Genomic DNA, 19667 nt, shown 5'->3' with positions numbered 1-19667 from the left:
AGAGTAGGTACTATTTGGGTGGTGAATCATTCTCAGTACTGCAGTAACACTGATGTGGTGGTGGGTTAGTGTGAGTTGGGCTGGTATGAGTGGATCAGACACAGCAGTGCTGCTGGAGTGTTTAAACACTGTCCAGTCACCTCTTCCGGCGCCTTACCTTACTGTTTCTTTTTCGGTATGCTTAGATTGCTGATTTAACGATTGATCTATCTATCTATCTATCTATCTATCTATCTATCTACTCTATTAGACACTGCTACCTTGTTGGTCCACCTTACAGATGTAAAGTCAGAGACAGTAGCTCACCTGCTGCTGCACAGTTTGCATTAGTCATCCTCTAGTTCTTCACCAGTGGTCACTGGACACTGTTGGCTGGACATTTTTGGTTGGTGGACTATTCTCAGTCCAGCAGTGAAACTGAGGCGTTTAAAAACTCCAGCAGCACTGCTGTGTCTGATCCACTCGTACCAGGGCAACACACACTAAAACACTAAAAGGTGGCTAACAGAGTATACAGAGAAACAGAAGGACTACAGTCTGTTACTGTAGAACTACAAAGTGCTCTTTTATGGTAAGCAGAGCTGATGAAATGGCGTAGAAACAAGGAGGTGGTTTTAATGTTATGGCTGATCAATCATCAGTTTATCCAAAAGTATCCAGAAACCCCATTTGACTGGTGAATTCAGGACAAAGGTGCTTCCTTTGCTGACACAAGCATTTAAATATACACACTCAGCTTATCCTTCAATGAAATGTCCTGCCAACTGAAAGGGGCATTTTGGGTCACCATGCCCACCGACACGTCAGCTGAATGGGTATAAAGCCCACCCAGGATTGGGCTGTGGGACAGTGGAACTGCTTTCTTTTGAGTGATTAAGCTTTGGGATGAGTTGAGTGGCGGGCATTTGTGATCCAGAACGAATCATCCAACATCATTACCTCACCAATGCTCTTGTGGTTGAATGCAACCAAATCCTCACAGGAATGTTTAAACATCTACTGTAAGGCCTTCTCAGAAGAGTAGAGGATGTTACTGCAGCAAAGGGGGGGACATACTCATAATTAATACCCTTAATTTCAAAAGAAACATTGGATGAGCAGGTGTCTACAAAATTTGATACAGGATCGGTTTCCCAGACAAAGATTAAGCCTAGTCCTGGATTACACAGCATTCTGAATGGAGATTCTCCACTGAAAGGGAAATACAGAAAGGGCTAGGCTTAATCCAGGAAACCAACCCATAGCGTTACTTGATTCGCTGTGTCGGGTAAAGCTTGGTTACTCTTCAAATGAGTTCTTAAGCAATTTCGATATACATGTTTTCCTTTAATTCTTTAAATCTCTCCATAACAATAGTCTGTACAAAGCTTCTTTTGTCAACACATTCAGGCAAGATAATAGACAATATTAACACGGACAAGCATGAATCCTAAAAGAACCCATACATCCAGAGACAAATACCACATTTATAAAGGGAACATTGTCACTGATAGACGTATGCTGTACAGCAGAAACACACATTCACATGTGCAGTACTTTATGCTGTCACAGAGAGGCAGTAAAGATCATCTTTTCTAACATGAAACTAATATATGTTAAACTGAACACTGAATAGTTCTATTTCCCAAAAAATTAAAATGTCCATCCAATATGATATCTGTCTTCTTTGTCAAGACCACCGCTGCAAAGTTCGGAGGCCACATTGATCTCTTCACCCACTCTTGTTCTTGTTTGCATTTTGTTGTTAGTTCACTTGTTTTTCTTTTGATTGTTTGAGTCAAGTCAGTTGTTGTGATTGCATACCACCCCCTAAATGCACTCCTGACACTGCTTTCCTGAGCCACTCTCACTGGATACAGTCCATTACGTGAATCTGCAAGGTATCCATGTCTGGAGCACGGTACTGACACTTCGGGCAACGGAAATCTGGCTGCACATCAGGGGGATTCCGGTTTGGAGCAGGCATCACTGGCCCTGGAAACGATGTTGCCAAGTGAGAGAAAAAAAAGTGTTAAGAGTCCAGAAACAGACAGAAAGCATGAGCTAAAAATGGGTTGTGGGGAAAAAAAAAATCTAACCAAGATAAACAGATTACTAAGCACAGAAAACAATGTGCACACATACTTTGATTACCAGCTGGGATAACATAGTAGTAAACTGTTAATTGTTATCACAATATCAGTCTTAGCAATAAGAATATTGTGACACAGAGCAGCAAAATTTGGCCAATCACAAAATTACTTATTGAGTTCTGTGAGGATTATGACCAACAGCAGACAGTCAAATGTTTCTATGTGTATTTCAACAGATAAAGATGTCATTTTATCATGAGTAGTAATATTTGTTGTGAGTAATTATATCACCATATACTTTTCTGAGCATATTGTGGATGTCATTGTTACTTAAACAACACTAACCAACTGCATTTTTCATTATAAAGAGAGCATAATTAGTCTCATTTAATTGGATTCTGCACAGTGAAGTAGAGATGGACTGATCAGTGGTGTTGGGGACAATACCAATCGCCTTTCAGTACAATCAGCTGATAGTTAATATCAAATCGGGCAACACTTTTTTTTTCTTTTTCTTTTGATCTCCTTGACAATTAAGCTCTTCATAAATGTCATATGGACAAACGCCCTGAAATAACATTAGAGCGAACAACAAAACAGCAAGTAATGTAATTACTTGTAACTACTAATGTTAGCTAGCTAGGTTGTGTATTTTGCAACCTGTCACAGCAACTGCGACTGCAAAGCTAACCACACACATTAGCAAACAGCACAAAACAAAACTGACCTATTGGTTCGGTGAAACAGAGAAAATAAGCTGATGTTACCGACCTGTTAAGCAGAACCAGAGCAATTTTTTTGTTTTTTTTTTTTTTTAGGAAATTTGCCGTTTCACCTTAAATAGTGCAGCAGTAACATTCTGGTGCCTTACACTAGCATAACCATCAACCAGCAACCAGCGCAGCTAACAGGACACAACAGTCCTCCTGCTTCATGGAAGGGTTTTTAAATGTACTGAAAAAGCTAAAAGGGCTGACATACGATCACTTTTGCAGTTTTGTAGTGCAATTTATTTTATTTTCAGGCCCTGCCAAAGCTGTAGGTCATGAAGCTAGTGCAGTGTAAGCTAAGCCAAGATTAGCACTTGGACGCTAACGTGCTAATAGAAACAAATCCTCAAAGTTTTGAGGGCAAACCACATTAATTACAGCTCTACAGGTTCACACAGCGAGTTTACAGTGAAATAGGAGCCAAATATGTAATATAGTTCAGAAAAAATGGTTTTCATTAGTGAAATAGATATGATGAGGCTAAAGTTCGCTTCCTACTCGCAGGCTTCTTGTTACAATTTTTCCATTCCACCTTAAAACTTGTAGAGCTGTAATTAATGTGGTTTTCCCTCAAAGCTTTGAGGATTTGTTTTTGTTAGCACGTTAGCATCCAAGTGCTAATCTTGGCTTAGCTTACACTGCACTAGCTTCATGACCTACAGCTTTAACAGTGACTGAAAATGAAAATGAGCACTGAGTTAATTATTCATTGTAATCTACTGTACTGCACTTATTGAAATGTATTGTATTGTATTGTATTGCACTGCGCTGTGTTTAACTCTGTTAACTCAAGTACTTTTTGTTTCTAGCAGTCTCTGAGCTCAGGACTGGCTTTCTCTCTGACCTATTGGTAACTAGCAAAGATACTTTCTCTAGATAGACAAAGCACTTTTTGTAAGTCGCTCTGGATAAGAGCGTCTGCTAAATGCTGTAAATGTAAGTGGTGCAGCAGTTACATTCTGGCATGTTTTTCGTCACTGATCAGCTCTCAGGAATGGCTAAGTTAAAGAAATATCAGCTGATTGCATATTTAGGCTGAAAACCGGCTGATACCAATTCATAGCCAATTATTCCTTCTATCTCTACAGTGATGTATAGGAAACGTTGGAATAAAGTCATGCCATTCACAGTTTTTGACAGTATATTTTGAAATGTGTCTTTTGTGTGGTCCAATTTTTCAAAATACAAAAACTAAAGATGGTGATACTTATTGTGTATAATGAAAATGTTTTGAAGTGTTGTGATTTTATATTTTTGCCTAAACTAATAGCAATAGGTTTTTAATATAACAAGGTGTCTCGTAATAGTCTGTATTGTTCAGTCTTATTACAAGCAAATCTGGGCTGTGTGGAGAGAGCTGACATGAGAGACAGTGTATATACCAGGAGGTGCCATGTGGGTAAGAGGTCTGTAGTCATCCTTGTGTCTCTGCTGCATGTTCTCCTGCTTGAGTAGATTGATTTCAGCCATTGCCCGATTCAGCTTTTCCTGAAGCTCTTCTTTCTTTTGGTTGAGCTTCTCTCGTGCCTCTCTCTCAGCTTGGAAGTCCATCTTGTAGATATCCGCCTGAAAAAGAGGACATGTACAGAGGCAGTGTGAAGAAACAGATGTACTGTGGACCACCTCATGAATGTCCCAATTAAAATTAAAAATTTTTTTGAGTGTATGGACAGCTATGAATGAAGGTTCTACATTACTAAAATGAGCTAGTTTAAGGTCTAGGAAGTAGTATTTTGCTGTTTTGTCCACCATATCTGGCCACAGGCCACAATGGCAGAATAATTTTAGTTCACTTACCACCACAACTCTAAATAAACAATATATATTTTGAGTATTACACACAGCGAGTGTCTAAAGCTGCTGTCACACTGAACGCAAGTAAAATTTGACTGAAGAAAAAACAACTCACTTGAAATGGAAAGAATGTGGGAACACAACAAAAGAATTTGCCTCTGGTAGTGCTTAATTTTGCTAGGCACAGAGTTCATTTAGGTGTAACCCTGTAAATCTGCATACCTTGTAATACCCCTATAAAACCAGGGGTTGTGTCATTTCATCTTTTGCCTGGAAAAACTAAACTGAGGAACTGCTCCTCAAGAAACATAATGTCACAAAAAATTGGATTAACTAGCTACCGTTAGTTGCTCAAAAAGCTTTACGTTCTCACCAAATATACATCACATCAGGACTGTCCACTTACTCTGATTTGTGTCCATCCCGGCAAAGAAAATAGCAATGTGACAGTCCAGCGTGACTGCAGCACTTTGGGGAGACCATACCAAACAACATCTTTTGATAGCATGGTCTCACTAAGAAGCATTTTGCCAGGTGTAGAGCGTTTCATGTATTTCAAAGATATGTCAGTCGCTGTTGGTCTCATTCTTCAGCTGTCATGTAATGATATATAAAAATAACCACTGGGGTGCTGACCTGCGCTGTAAGCACTTGTACAGTCTCCTGTAAGGACCTCTGTTGCTCTAGTTCCTCCTTGAGTTTGTCAATGTGTGCCTGTTTCAAGGCCAGAGCTTTTTCAGCATCCTCCAGTCTGTTAGTAAGAGTCTCTGTTTCACCACCCTGCAAAACAAACAAAACACACATACACACAAAGAAACATGACTCACTTCACTCCGATATCCAGGACTCAGAGCATTTCAACTGACCCGTAATCTCTCCAACCACAAATCATTTAGAGTTAACATATGTGCTTTATGAAATAAGGACACTGGCAATTTTACCAAAAAAAAAAAGAAATAACAACACACCCTGTGGTTAGCTTGCTTTTCCATTTTCAGCTTGTTGTCATAATCCTGGAACAGACAGGTGTATGCATGCTGAAGCTGGGCTAGCTTCCTCCTGGGAGAGAGGAAAACAGACATTACCAGACTGCGGAAGCATTTGTGTTCAGAGAAGGGCTGCAATTAACAATTACTGCTAAAAATGATTAATCTATCCACTGCTAATCGACTAATACATTCATGATGCCTTCTGCAGTTTCCTTTGACTTTGCACTTGTTGCTGGGCCCACTACATGCAACGTTCTGTGATTGCAAGTGATTTCTTCTTTTATTTTGCAACCAAACGACCATTTTGCCCCACTTCCTGTAGTGTAGTAAAAACTGCGGGAATGATGATATGTATCATATACGGATGTAAATGATTAAATAACAGTTAAATACACAAATAAATAACTGTTTGACCAATACTATCGGTCTAAAAAAAAAACAATAATATAATTTTAAACAATTGTACGCATGATGGCTGTACAAGAGAGCAGACTGTAAGGTCCCTTTAAGGGAATGTTACTGCCTGTTCATGCACTCTCAGCCAATGAGAGCGCAATGAAGCTCAGGAGGCTCTGGAGAGATGTGAGCGGCAGACTGCATGATCACTCTACTAAAGGGACTAAAAAAACCTTGAGTTTCAGTTAGTGAATTTTTCATCTCCTTGTGTGCGTTTGTAACAGATTTTTTTCTACGTTTTGAGTTACAAGTCGGGATTTGTGCATTGTTGAGCCTGTTACTGCTAGATGATGCACATAATGGCCGGTTTATTTCTTCTGTTGCCTGATAATACATGCTTACATGTGCGAATTTATATCAGTTATCTATTTCAAGTAGACTGTTGTAACTTGTAAGTAATAACATGTTTCTTGGTGCATGTCTATGTAACTAATTTCATGTATATTTGTTGTTTCAGACCAGTAATTGCTACTTATGCCAGGATCAGACGACACAATATTTTTTGTTTTTCACAACGTTCACTATGTCAGATTAGGAAATCATAGTGCCATAAATTTGGTCAGGAGACTGGCAACACCACACGCCGACCAGTCATCGCTCACATTCTTGAGTTCATAAGTCATTGGGGAGGAGGGTGAAGAAACTGTCAATCATGCCTACAGAAGCGCTATGAATGATGCTGGCTAATTGTGTACTGAAAAGAAAAAGAAAAGAAGAAAAAAACAATTGCTGACCCGTTCCTAGGTGTCACAAAGAGGACAATATGGGCTGCCTATCCTTCAAAGAGAACTTAAGGTAACGAATATGTTAACATATCAAGAGCATCACATAAAATGTAGCTAGCTACCAGACTGGATGTAAACAGGCTACCAGGCTGTATGTAAACAAATGCTATTTCTTGCCAACATTCATCTTTTTGGACTCTGTCATGGCACTCCCTCAAGGAAACGTCTGAGAGGCAGGGGTATTGTTGCCACAGCTCAATGAACCCTCTCTGTTTCGTTGCTCCATCTGACAGCTGCAACTGCAGCATTCCTCTTTCTCTTCGCCAAGTTTACACATGTGCACCAGACAGCACTCAAACGAGACAGGAAAATACAAATCAGACATACTTTTCCTCAGGGTCTCATGGGGCGCCCCAGACGCCACATCACTGTTCTTCAATTATGTCACATTACAAGACCCATTCCTCGTTCCTGATGCTCATATTCGGGTTTAATGCTGAAAATTTGTCGGCTGGAACAAAATCATGTCAAAATTGGGGTGAATTTGTGTAGTCTGATTCTGGCACCAGGAAAGACCTTTAAGACCATTCTGACTGACACACACTCCCAGTTAACCTTGGCATCCAGGGCAATCTAGGCAAAAAAAGTTCCACTGAAATAAGAAGTGCGCAGCTAAAAGTAGTGGCATTTGGGACCACTCTTCGAGAGGACAATTGCACAACTACAACAATGTACCACCTAAAAAGCAGGCACCTGTGAAAAGACAGACAACTATTTTGTCCCTGTTCTCCAAAACAAAGTGTAAAGCATGGAGGTGTAGGGAAAATCACACATGGGTGCGCAAAATAAAATAGAGAAGGATATGGAGAACAGCTGACGACTTTCAAGAGCTACTGAGGTACACTGAGCTAAAGGTAACCCCAGTTGAGCACATTTGTCTTAGCTTAGGCTAGTAATGAGACGTCAGTATAACTTTCAAAATACATAATCTGAAACTTGCAGTCACTCATCCTTATATATTCCAGTCATTTTGTCAGCTTTTTTGTTTTTGGTCATATCATCTTGAGGATATTACAGCCCCTCAACTGTTCTTAAGTAAGGTATATTTAATACAGTTCCGGGCCATTTACTTCACATACACACTTACGCCCAGCCCCACCTATTGATACTACGTTCTACAGTCCATATAATGAACCCTTTTTAAAATCTTTGTGCAGTAACACAGAAATCAGTTGATGAGCTCACTCATAAATGTAAGTATTTTATAATGGCTTAGAACACAGCTCAGTCAATCAGATTTCACAACTTACCAATTAGCCAGGCAGATTTTAGGCTTGCTGATTAATGATTAATCAATGACTAATGACTGTCAGTTATTAGTCAAAAGAACTTGCCAAAATTTGCATTCATTCTATTATATAATAATTACACAGGGCTTTTATGTTTCGGTAACTAAGTCACCCCTCCCCATACACACACACCCCCACACAACCCCAGTAATCAATATCGTCGATGACTGACTTTGTCAACTGACCACTGCGATCCTAGACATGAGCTGATTCTGGTCAACATGGACCGATAGCTACTGATGAGAAGAGAGAAGCTAATGAGGTCTGAGCCTGTTGGAATGGCTCAAGGCCACCTGTGGCCTCACCTCTCCTCCACGATAACGTTCCGCTCATTCTTCAGCGCCGCCTCCAAGTTCTGTGTCTGCAGCAGAAGCTTGTCCATGGTGACGAAGTGCTGCTTCTTCTGCTGCTCCATATCCCGCTCCATATTCTGCTGGCTCTCCGTCTTACTGCGCAGCCTGAAGAAACAGACCAGCAAAATCAACATACTGTCACTGCAATTTAAAAAAAGCAGCAAAAAAAGTAATCATTCATTTTTACATAACCATTTTCTAATCTCTCCGTATGAATTAAACGACTAAGAATGAATGGGCTGACTAGGTGGATACATGTAAGTTAATTGGTTTTTTAACTGTTAAGATACACTGCTCTCATTTACACTAATAATTACTTAATTCTAAGTAGGATACTCAGTACGGCATTGCGATTGGAAAGTACCAGAAAACGTACTTGTACTCATACTTCATACAATGTAAAAGGTAGCTTTTCAAAAGATGTAAAAAAATATATAAAACTTAAAAAATGATGAAATTTGATATGACAGCGTTAGGCATGCACTTTCTTAAACAACCTTTTTTTCCTACTTTGTACCATGACGACACATAACATAGAAGTGTGCTTACTTTTCTTCTAAACGTCTTCTCTCGTCTTCACACTTATCAAGACAGGTCTGGCGCTCTTGTAGTTCACCAAGAAGAGATGTGACCTGAGCCCTCAGCGCATCGATGTCCTTATTCAGCTGCAAAAAAGGGAAAAAATATTACTGACTCCAATAAGCATCAGCATTGCTGTTATATACGCAAAACAACAGCAACCATTAATGAAAATCTATAAGAAAAAGAGTATAAATTATAAATTACAAAAAAGCTGTTTGCATATTTGTGTGCTTGCTTACCTGAACACAATCCTTCTCCTTCTGCTTGAGTACAGCCTCAATTCTGTCCCTCTGAATCGAGTTGTGCTCTAGAACATTTAGTTTTTCTTGAAGCTCTCTGTATCTACACCACAGAACATACAGGGAACATGCATCAGCAAGACCTCCCATGTCTGTTTTTAGGAGAACATCTTCCTGATTTAAATAGTAAAATCCATGCTGTGAAGGGGCCACTAGTGACTCGAGGGGAGGGGGGATTGTGTACATGCGCACATACATTGAAACACGGCGCCCCTCACCTGCCTTGCGTAGCCTGAAGCTGCTCTGTTAGTTTAGCCAGGTGTGAGCTAAGCAGACACGAGGCAGGAATTTAAGATGAACTTAAATTAGTGACAGACAACAATAAAGAGCCCAGATCATTTAGAGTAAACAAGAGCAAAGCAAGACTCTGTTGTTAAAAAAATGCAGAATGCACCTCGCATGCAGTCATAGAATACAAGGTTATTACAGCAAGTACTACAGCTCACATTGCCAGGTTCAAGTGGCACAAATCCGATTTTTTGCCCTAATGTGACTCAGATCTGATGTTTTCAAGGCTGTGTGGACACGCAAATCTGATCTTTTCAAGTCCGCCCTGAGCCACTTTCATAAGTGGTCCTATATTGGGTACATATCTGACTTGTGGCCATGCGACCTTAATGGGAACTCTCAGATCGGAATTCATGTGCTTTTTATCCACTGCACCTGCGCCATTATTCAGCGTTACCATGGCAACAGCGCTGAACAGAAGTTAAAGCCTGTAAACGATGGAAAAGCAACACATCTCACCTTTTCACCTTCATCTCGCTCTAATAATGAACAGCTAAGAGCTAAGAGTGTGAACCATCGTGTGAGAGAGAGCAAAAAAATCGGATTTAATCAATGAGGCTTGTAATGTGAACGTAGCCGTAGTACAAAGTTACTACAGTAGTCCCACAGTTAGTACAGAATTACTACAGTAAGACTTCACTGCTTTGCCATGCTAAAAGGAAGAAGACATAAACAGGACAGTACCTTTCTGGGGAAACTGTTACAGCATTCGTGTTGGGAACCGTCTCCACTGTTACATCACCACTCTGCCAAAAAAAGAAACGTTTTAAGAAGCACACGCCCAAATCTTACAACATCTTTGAGACAAGGCTGCTTAAACTGGAGTTTTCCAAATATAGTGAAGCCATTTATCCTATTCATTGAGGGGTAGGACTGTATGAAATGGACAAAATACTAAATGACAACTACATTGGAATTAACTAACTAAATAATTAGGACTGTCAAAAAATTAAAATAATTAATTGGAATTAACTGTGTTATTTGGTGTAATCACGATTAACTGCACTTGGCTTCTTTGTTTAAATTTGACCCAAAAGTAAGGGTAAGTTTTTCCATTTTGTTACAAATATATATGTGGACAAAACCTTCATTAGAACATGTTTATTACTTTCAGTAATTCATCACTGGCATTTTCCAATTTCCCCTGCAATTGTGGCCTCTCACGCTCATACAGCTACGTTACATATTAATCTGGGGGAAACAGACTTTGCTATTGCTTTTCTCAGTTTGCTGCTCATTGATTTATAGGTCTTCACTGTTGACTTATCCATGGGTGTTTCTGATTTATGTACAGATCACATTACATTGTTTTGCTACCATTTTCAACGAATGTATGAAATTACCTGCATGAGCTGACTCATTTTGACACGTAGCTGCTCCACAGTAGCCAGAAGGCTCTTCTTCTCCTTTTCACTCTCCATTTTCTCCTTTTCTAGTTCTTCATTCCTCTTCCTCAGCTCTCTCATTCCTTCCTCCAACTTCTCCTTATGACTTTTGAGCAGTTTTAGGAACTCATTAGAACCTTCACTAGGCTACAGAACACAGAGACGTATGGAGTTAGAAAAAAAAATACAGCCACATGCAAAAAAGGGCATTGTTTCCAGCACCTACGAATGAATGTGCTTTACTCTCTGTTCTTGAGTGAGTATCCATTACATCCACAATAAGCAATCAGGCTCAACTTAAAGGACACATGCATTGCACTGCGCCATTTACCAAGCTTGTGTGAGCAATTAGTATCATGAACTCAAAGTGCTTCAGAGCCCTGATGACCAGGTTTCTGACATAGAGACCTGCCCAGTTGATTGCTTAAGTGATTAAAAAAAGTAGAGGGAAAGAGGGAGATGGCGCAAACCAAAAAAAAAGTAAGGGCTTAATAGGGGTGAGAGGTGTATCAGTATAAAAGTGAATACAGGTATGACTTGTCTCATGACATCCTACGGTGATGTAATCTACAAAACATGCGTTCACCAGCAGCCTTAAAACACTAGATTCACTCATCACTCTGCTCTGGGATTCATCACTGGTGACCCTTACAGAGCTCATCACTGCACACTTTATGACAAAGTTGGTTGGTCCTCTCAGCCACGCAGCAGGAAACCCTCAGGTTTGTTTTTATTTATAGGGCACTTCCTGGCCATCTTATATCACATCTACGCTCTCTGTAAATCATGATATTCATCAGACCTGCTCCAATGACTAGATAACCTGTCAGGTTCCAAGAGCTTTTACTGAACTGGTAGACGCATCGCAGATGCATGGGAAAATCCTCTTTTAATTACAGTGCACCAGCAAACTGCAATACACCACAGGAAACTATAAAGCTCCACTCACTGGTGTCACTCGACCGTTTTAAACTTATAATCACTAACCACCTCCACTCAGCCTGCAACTTTTTCATTGGATTTTAGTTCCTTTCTGCTCTAATTTATTCTATTTCACTATTTCATTGCAACTGTTTTATTTGATATTAATTCTTTTACTGTTCCATTATACTATTTTATTAATTTATTATATTTTTAAGATCTTTTTGTTTTTCTGTCTTTTTTCTTATTTGAGCTTTTGTTTTTACGTCTTTATAAATCACCTAGTTCATTTTGTCTTGCTGATTTTGATTTGTTTTGGTTGATAAATTTCATTTTAGTGCTTCCTCGGCTTAAACGTTAATTGATTGATTCACATGGAACTGGCTATATCATGGATACAGTGATAAGCTAAAAATAAAACAGTAAACCAAAAATAAAGAAATTAAACAAATAAGCATTTTGCACCACAAGCAGTAACTTGTGACCTGCAATTTGCTCCAATGTTAATCAGTGTAACCTCTATATCGACCATGTGTAGCAATCAGCTTGGAAGCACAACACTGGGCATGTTTTCTTGCCTTTTTTCGGTAGTGCTGGCATAGACTGTTATTTTGTGATTATTTCTTTTTCACGGCTTTGTTGTCCTCTTTTGGAAAAAACAGATATAACGTCGGCCGAGCAAGATAAAAAAGGACAAATCAGCTCAGAAGTGTAACAGTGAGCTACCTTTGTTAGATACAGCAAACAGTAAAATTAGGCCTGTGCCTGGAGACGGTAAATCAAGTTACTGTAGTAAAATCCACCAATAGGGTAAAAACCTATTTTCTGCCAGTTAAAAAAAATTGTTAATTTCTTGATTTGTTTTTTGCAAACTATAGCCAGACAGCTGCTCTCACACACATAACTGAACTTTTAAACATTGGGTGATGTGATATTCTACATTAATACCACATTTATTGCACGTTCTTAAACATGCTCTGTGCTGCAGGCAGACATCACGGCTGTACAAAAAGCTACCTCTAGAGTACGCAGAGCATTTTAGGAAAACCTTACACCACAGCGTCAGGTTTCAGACTGAATAATGACTTGGGAAAAAGAAGTAGAACACTCTGAATAAAACGTTTGTCAGTTATTGTTCATCAAGCAAAATGGGTAAATTTAAACAGCATCTGGCGAAATGTCATCGGAAAGGAAGGTAAAGGGGTCGGCTAAATAGCCACAAACTCTTTAGATAATAAAGTTCATGTAAGACTGACATTTTTCCGTTCTTCTTTACTAAATTAATTACAGGTTTGTGGATGACGGTACACTATAACTACTTTAAGTTTTAACTGTGTTGTTTTATAAAGAAGAAATCTTGTATTATTAACTTTGTTAACAGTAGTTATAAAATTGATAACAATAATAACAATACCTAATATTATTATTACTATTATTTTTGGATATTGTGATGATATAACAGCGGAAGAATTGTGGTATAAATCTGAGCTACTGCCCACCCCTAGCATCCGGCCCCATTCCTGGCGATCTACTCCCTGCAGTGTTTAGTTCCAACCGTAGTCCAACATATATGATCCAGCTAATCAACATCTTCAGGGACATCTGAACACTTAAGCTACTTTTCAAACTAATCTCCATTTTTCGTATTCATAGCACATGTTCCATTACCACGGATAGTACTACCGATTACCATGGATAATTCTGACAGTTCTCCATGTGCTTCCAAGAACGGAGAACATGCAGACTCAAAACTCACTCATAATAAAAGCCACTGGGCAGTTACAGGATAGCATAAAGAAATAATCAAACTACAAGGCTATATCCTGCTAACAATACAGGTCTTAACATGGAAGACATGAGCCTACAAAAGCTCTTTTTAACACTAAAGTTTTTTTCCAAGTTTCAAACAATGGAACCACACAATAAACAAGCAGTTCCTTTGTTTTGTTTTCCATAAGCTTTTCTGATATCCTGTAAAACTATACCACTTAACGTATTCTTCCGTGTGGAAAATGAGTCTCAGATTCCCAGCTTTACATGTTTTTGACTACAGGATTAATCAGCGTTCTACAAAACTACAGGTTTCATATAAACACAGATGGAACATAGCAACTGCCCAGTGGCTTCGTTTACAGACAAATTAGGTTAAAAACCACTGGAGTATTTCTTTAAGATGATGACTGGAATTAGCTCTGCAGGACACTGGCTTTACCGGAGAACAAATTAAATACTACATGGACACCCTTACTCCCAGAGCAAAAGGAGGAAAAGGGAGCAGCTTAAAAGGAAATTAGGAGGAGGAGTGATTCAGCAGGGAAGTCAGCATTTTTTTCTGGAGTCACAGAAGCAGATGCCCAGGATAAAGAGGTTGGGGGAGGTGGTGAAGGGCTCACCTGACAGGCCCTGCCCTCTCCCTCCACCCAGCACAACCCTTCAGCGCAGGGCAGGCTGTCACACAAACTGGGAGGGAAACTACTGACGGGGCTATTCTCACTAGATACCTAGACACACAAACACACATGTATGGATATTGAAAAGAACATACAGACTTCTTAGCAGGGGTGTAACTACAGGGGGCCCTTCCACTTCGAAGGCAGGCCCCTTAGACCTCTGTCCATTTAAAAAAAAAATTCTTGACTGCCAATGAAAATATTACAAAATGTAAAGTCGTCATGGCCATGTGCCTTTTTCCACCTTAAATAAATACAAGAGACATAAAATCCTTCTTTTGACTATGACGAAGTTTCAGTGGACGCTACCACCACGGCAGTTTTTACAAGGTCACATACCACCACTGGTCACACCAAAAGGCACACCTTTCCCCCCATGTAGAGGTGCTTTTTTTAAACATGCAAACACAGCATAAGCTTGCGTCACTGTTTCTCATGATGGTGAGAACTTAATTGAGCTGTACCTATTACTACTGGGGATGTGGACAAGTACTCAAATCCTCAGTTAATTGTTTGAGGTGCCAGATTCACATACTAAAATCACTATTTGGGTATTCGTTCCATTTCCTCATCTTATTCATATAGGCTATTTATTTAGCTACCGTATAGCAGTACTTGGCAAAAAAGAATAATAATTTTTTCTTTAAATGTCAATAATTTTGAAAAAGAGACATGAAAATCACAATTTCAAACATTTAATGTGAACATCTACTCCTACTGCTGTAAAAGGTTAATATTTACCCACCGTAGTATACAAGGCTGAAGTCGGCTTCACACTCATCAGCTTCTTACCTGAATTTTCCTTCCTACTTTAAATAATATAGTAGTTAGAATCTGGCACCTCAACTGGTATATTTGAAAAAGGAATTTTAAAAGAAGCTTTTCAATAAGGCTATGTTCAGACTGTCAGCCCAAATCCGACTTCTGGCACATCCAGATTGTATCCATATTGATTTTGATAGTCCGAACAGCCAAAAAAAAATACAAGTCTGATTTTTGTAAACTGGATCTAAACCACATTTAGAGGTGGTTTAAAATGTTATTCCAATTAGATCTTTACAGATGTGTCTCAGTATGGATGCTTTGGCCACTCAAATCAGACTTTAAAGTGTCTTTTGGGTCACTCGCAATGAGACAGACAATGACAATGTCAAAGCCAGAGTGATCCTCAGTATAGTGATGTGTCTGGGACATAATAAATGCTAGCTGTTCCCCTGAAGCTGTTTTCAGGCCCCCAACAAAAATACAATTTTAGCTACACCACTGCCTCATAGTGTATAAAAGAAATCATGTGCCCTACCAAGCTTCGATGCATTGCCTGTCTATCAGTGTCTTCCTCCACACCATGCTTCTGGTTAGCTTCTTCTAAAGCCTGGAGAGCAGGAGGAAAAAAAAGGATTTAAGTATAGAAAGGTCATGGGTCATACAGCTCATTGAATGTTTATCTTCTAAATAAACTAAAAAAAAAAAAGGCTTTTGAAACTGTCACTGTAAACCTACTTCAGGAGAGTCAACCAGGCCATTACTCTCCACATTTGGGCTCTCCAAGTTCTTGTTTTGACTTCCAGTCTCAGAGAAGTTGCCAGGGCTTTGAGTTGCTGAGTGGTTGGCACTGTGGTTGAGCTTGCCCAGCAAACTCTGATTCTCCTGAGCCAGTCGCTCCACTAAAGCCCGGGCCTCACGAAACCTACAGCTTAGAAATTCCCTCTCCTCCCTAGATCTTCGCTGCCATCCTTCCATCTCCTCACACCTGTCCTTTAGGGCATCATTGCTCCGTTTCAGGGCCTCTGTAGCAGAGTCAGAATCACACACAAGTCAGGAAACCACAACTAGGGCGAGACAGTACGGCAACAGGACATGTTTCAGGTTTGATAACTTATACAACATTACACATACTATACTGCACTTATTCCATTCAGATAGTATTAGTTATGTTCTCTTTTTAATGAAACATGTAGTAATAATAATATTTTATTATTATAGTAATAATCTTTATTTATATAGCACTTTAATTCCAGTGGCAGCTCAAAGCACTTCACAGAAATTATGAGTACCAATTTAAAATCATATAAGAAAATGGCAAAGTTCAAATAAAAAAAAAAAAATACCATGAGGCATAGTTTTAATTAAATGCTAAGTTAAAGACATATGTTTTTAAATTCTTAAAATTTGACTGTCTAATAAAAGATGGAATTGAGTTCCACACTTTAGATGCATAATAAATGAAAGAGGCCTCTCCATATTGTCTGTATTTTAGAGAAGGTATTTGCAGAATGTCTATCTGCTATCTGCAGATCTAACATCACATGCTGGAACATAAACAGACAGACATTCTGTGATGTAAGCAGGTGCTAGGTCATTTAGAGCCTTAAAAACTAGTAGCAGAACTTTAAAAATGTACTCTTAATGATACAGGTACCCAGTGCTTTTCTTTCAAACAGGACTGATATGATCTCTCTTTCTGTTTTTGTGAGGATCCGTGCTGACGCATTTTGTACGAGTTGCAAGGGACGTACTATTTTCTTAAGAAGCCCAGTAAGAAGATCATTGCAGTGATCAACTCTGCTTGTAACAAATGCATGAACAAGTTTCTCTGCATCGCTCTAAGATAGAAAAGGCCGATATTCCTCAAATGATAAAAAGCTACTTTAGTGACTGCATTTACATATGAGATAAAACAAGGCTCAGTGTCTAAGAGTACACCCAGGGTTCATACCTCAGGTTTGATATATGAAGCTAAAGAACTAAGCTTCTCATAAAGCAGCTTTCTCTAAGTGTTAGTACCAAGGATCAGTGTTTCAGTTTTTTTGTGATTTAGTAGTAGAAAATTTTGTGACATCCCCTGAGAAATATGTGACTCACAGTTGGTAAGCCTGTCAATAGTCTTGAATATCAGAAGGAATGGAAATGTATAAACGTGTGTCGTCAGCATAGCTATAAAAATTGATATGATTTATTATTATTTATTATTCCTAATGACATCACCTAGAGGTAACATGTACAAAAAAAAAGCAAAGACCCTAAAACTGCACCGTGTGGGACTCCACAAGAAATTATACATTTTTTATTTTTTTTCCTAGCGAAACCAAGAACAGTCTATTAACTAAATATGATTTAAACCATTCTAAAACTGCGCCTGAGAGGTCAACAAAGTATTCAGGAAAGTGGATTGCAATCTTGTGGTCAAAGGTATCAAAAACTGCACTAAGATCCAATAAGACCAAAACAGAAGGATTTTGTGTATCAGCGCTGAAGCCTGAGATCACTGACAACACAAACCAATGCTGTCTCAGTACTGTTAGAATGGAAACCTGATTGAAACTTTCTACATAACTTGTTTGATAAAAGATATACAAGTAGTTATGTCAGTGTTCTTAAAATAACCTATGATATGCACAGCATGCACAGAAGAGCTTACTGTGACATAGCATGATATAATTGATCACAATAACAATAAGTATCACCATAATGTCTACCCCTATATACAACATAACTAGGCTGACAGATTACAATACCTCGTAACTGGTGGTTATCTGCCAGAAGTCTGTGGACCACCTCGTTTCCGGCTAATTCAGGTGGTACTCTCAGCGATCCTTGTGAACTGGCCATCAGTGACCCTTGGCTGCCAGCACCTACAGCTTCCTCTCCGGTCATCTCCCACTGTAAGGTACTGCCTCCGTGAGGCTGAGGCTGAACCATGTCCTATAAAAGAAAGTCACAGAGAAAAAACACCCATACAGTATTATTATGGTCATTTTAAAAACCAGAGATATATCCAGTTATATCCATTTCCATCAAAGTAGCGCACACGTACGTAAAGCTAAGCCTCACGCTTAAAGGAAGCATCGTAACAGCCACAACTGCCCTTAAAAACAGGTACAACAAAACACCGCTTCGTTAAACTTTCGTTTCGGTGTTGTAAATACTGTGGCCATCTTTTGACACTGACACTGAACTAGGTTAGCTAGCTCGCTGTTTACCACCAACCTTTCCGGCGTGTACACCGGATTACGGGCTAAACTTACCCCCGCGCATGTTTCAAGACAAAAACAGAACTACCACTGCTTTTATTCTTACATGACATTTTTATCAGTGTCGTTTTTCAGATTCACACAGGCTGTGTTTAGCTTTTAGTCCTTAGCCAGCTAACCTGCTAGCAAGTTAGCCAGTTTGTAGGTAACGGATGTCAACAGCGCGAGGCGAATAACAACATACACAAACGGTACATTTTGTTCGTAACGAGGCGCAAAACCCAGCGGGGTAAACACGTAACACAGCACTGAAATAAAATCAGAATAACCTTATCTTACTGTCTCACTGACGCGTGTTTCCAACAGCACTTTCTGACTTGGCTAGCGCAGAGCTAACGTCAACTTAACGCCGCCGAGTCCGGAAGACTTGTTGAGGCGCCCGAGAAGCGCTAACAAGCCGCTGCCAGCGGTCAACAACCAGGCGCCAGCTCTTCCACCATGTTCAGCACAAATAATCAGGATAAACTGTACGTTAAGCCGCAATGACAACTCTCAAACCCATCTACACAAGGATGAGGGTTGCTCAGGAATTCCCCCCCTTATTTCTTCCGCACTTCATCACACAGTCGGCTTCGTGCTGCGGAGCCAATCGCGCAGGAGCTGGCGCCGTGTTACCGGATATGGCCGAACGGCTACGTGATTCTGAGTGAGCGCAGGCTAGCATTAGCTAGGCCTGGCTGCTCTACTGCAGCACTGTACATTTTAACTATCGTTTACAGCAATTTGTGCCACATTTCCTCACTTACATCAACCTTTTTCACCTTCACTTGTATCCGTCTCAAGTCTAAGAGGTTTAATTGGCTTCAAGGGGCTTTTAACAGGTTATGATACTGCAAGGGATCCCAAAGTTAGTCCTGGGGACCTCTGCTTTTTGACCCCTGAGCTTGTTAATTAGGTAAAGAACCAGTTTCCTACATTTTGTTGTTTTTCTTCTGAGGTCCACTTAGGATGTTCGTGTGGGTTGATGTATCAAAAACAGCCATAATTAATTTTTTTACATGGCTGTTTTCCAAGCCCTCATTATTCCAGAATTGAACAGGCTGTTTTTGTTACTGTTCCTTTAAGCTTGGTGTAAGAAAAATATCTGTTCTGATTGGCTACCTTGTATTGTGCCTCATTCAGAAAACAACTAGTGGCAGAAAATGACAGGAAATTATTAAGTCTGAGATCTGCTTTGTTGTCATGGAAACGTCAGTTAAGACT

General features: G+C 39.6%; 1 protein-coding gene across 3 annotated transcripts; it reads right to left on the bottom strand.

Annotated features, from left to right (window-relative positions):
* Positions 1-1305: 1305 nt before the first annotated feature.
* Positions 1306-19080, bottom strand: ikbkg (inhibitor of nuclear factor kappa B kinase regulatory subunit gamma). Of its 3 annotated transcripts, none has more exons than XM_036590811.1 (14): positions 18734-19080; positions 17949-18135; positions 15934-16220; positions 15734-15805; positions 14377-14484; positions 11021-11209; positions 10362-10423; positions 9330-9432; positions 9058-9173; positions 8461-8613; positions 5605-5695; positions 5273-5416; positions 4225-4408; positions 1306-1974 (listed from the first exon to the last, which is right to left on the bottom strand). In XM_036590811.1, the coding sequence occupies exons 2-14, from the start codon at positions 18130-18132 to the stop codon at positions 1847-1849; spliced, it is 1821 nt and encodes a 606-aa protein (XP_036446704.1). In that variant the 5' UTR covers positions 18133-18135; positions 18734-19080; the 3' UTR covers positions 1306-1846. The 3 variants fall into 3 exon arrangements, with proteins under 3 accessions (XP_036446704.1, XP_036446703.1, XP_036446705.1); XM_036590810.1 differs by having other exon boundaries at positions 18744-19079; XM_036590812.1 differs by lacking the exon at positions 14377-14484 and having other exon boundaries at positions 18744-19078.
* Positions 19081-19667: the final 587 nt, after the last annotated feature.

The sequence above is a fragment of the Colossoma macropomum genome, unplaced genomic scaffold, assembly GCF_904425465.1.
Source record: "Colossoma macropomum unplaced genomic scaffold, Colossoma_macropomum, whole genome shotgun sequence".
Taxonomy (NCBI): domain Eukaryota; kingdom Metazoa; phylum Chordata; class Actinopteri; order Characiformes; family Serrasalmidae; genus Colossoma; species Colossoma macropomum.
Note: the sequence above shows the minus strand (reverse complement) of the source record. Positions and strands in the feature narration are given on the sequence as shown.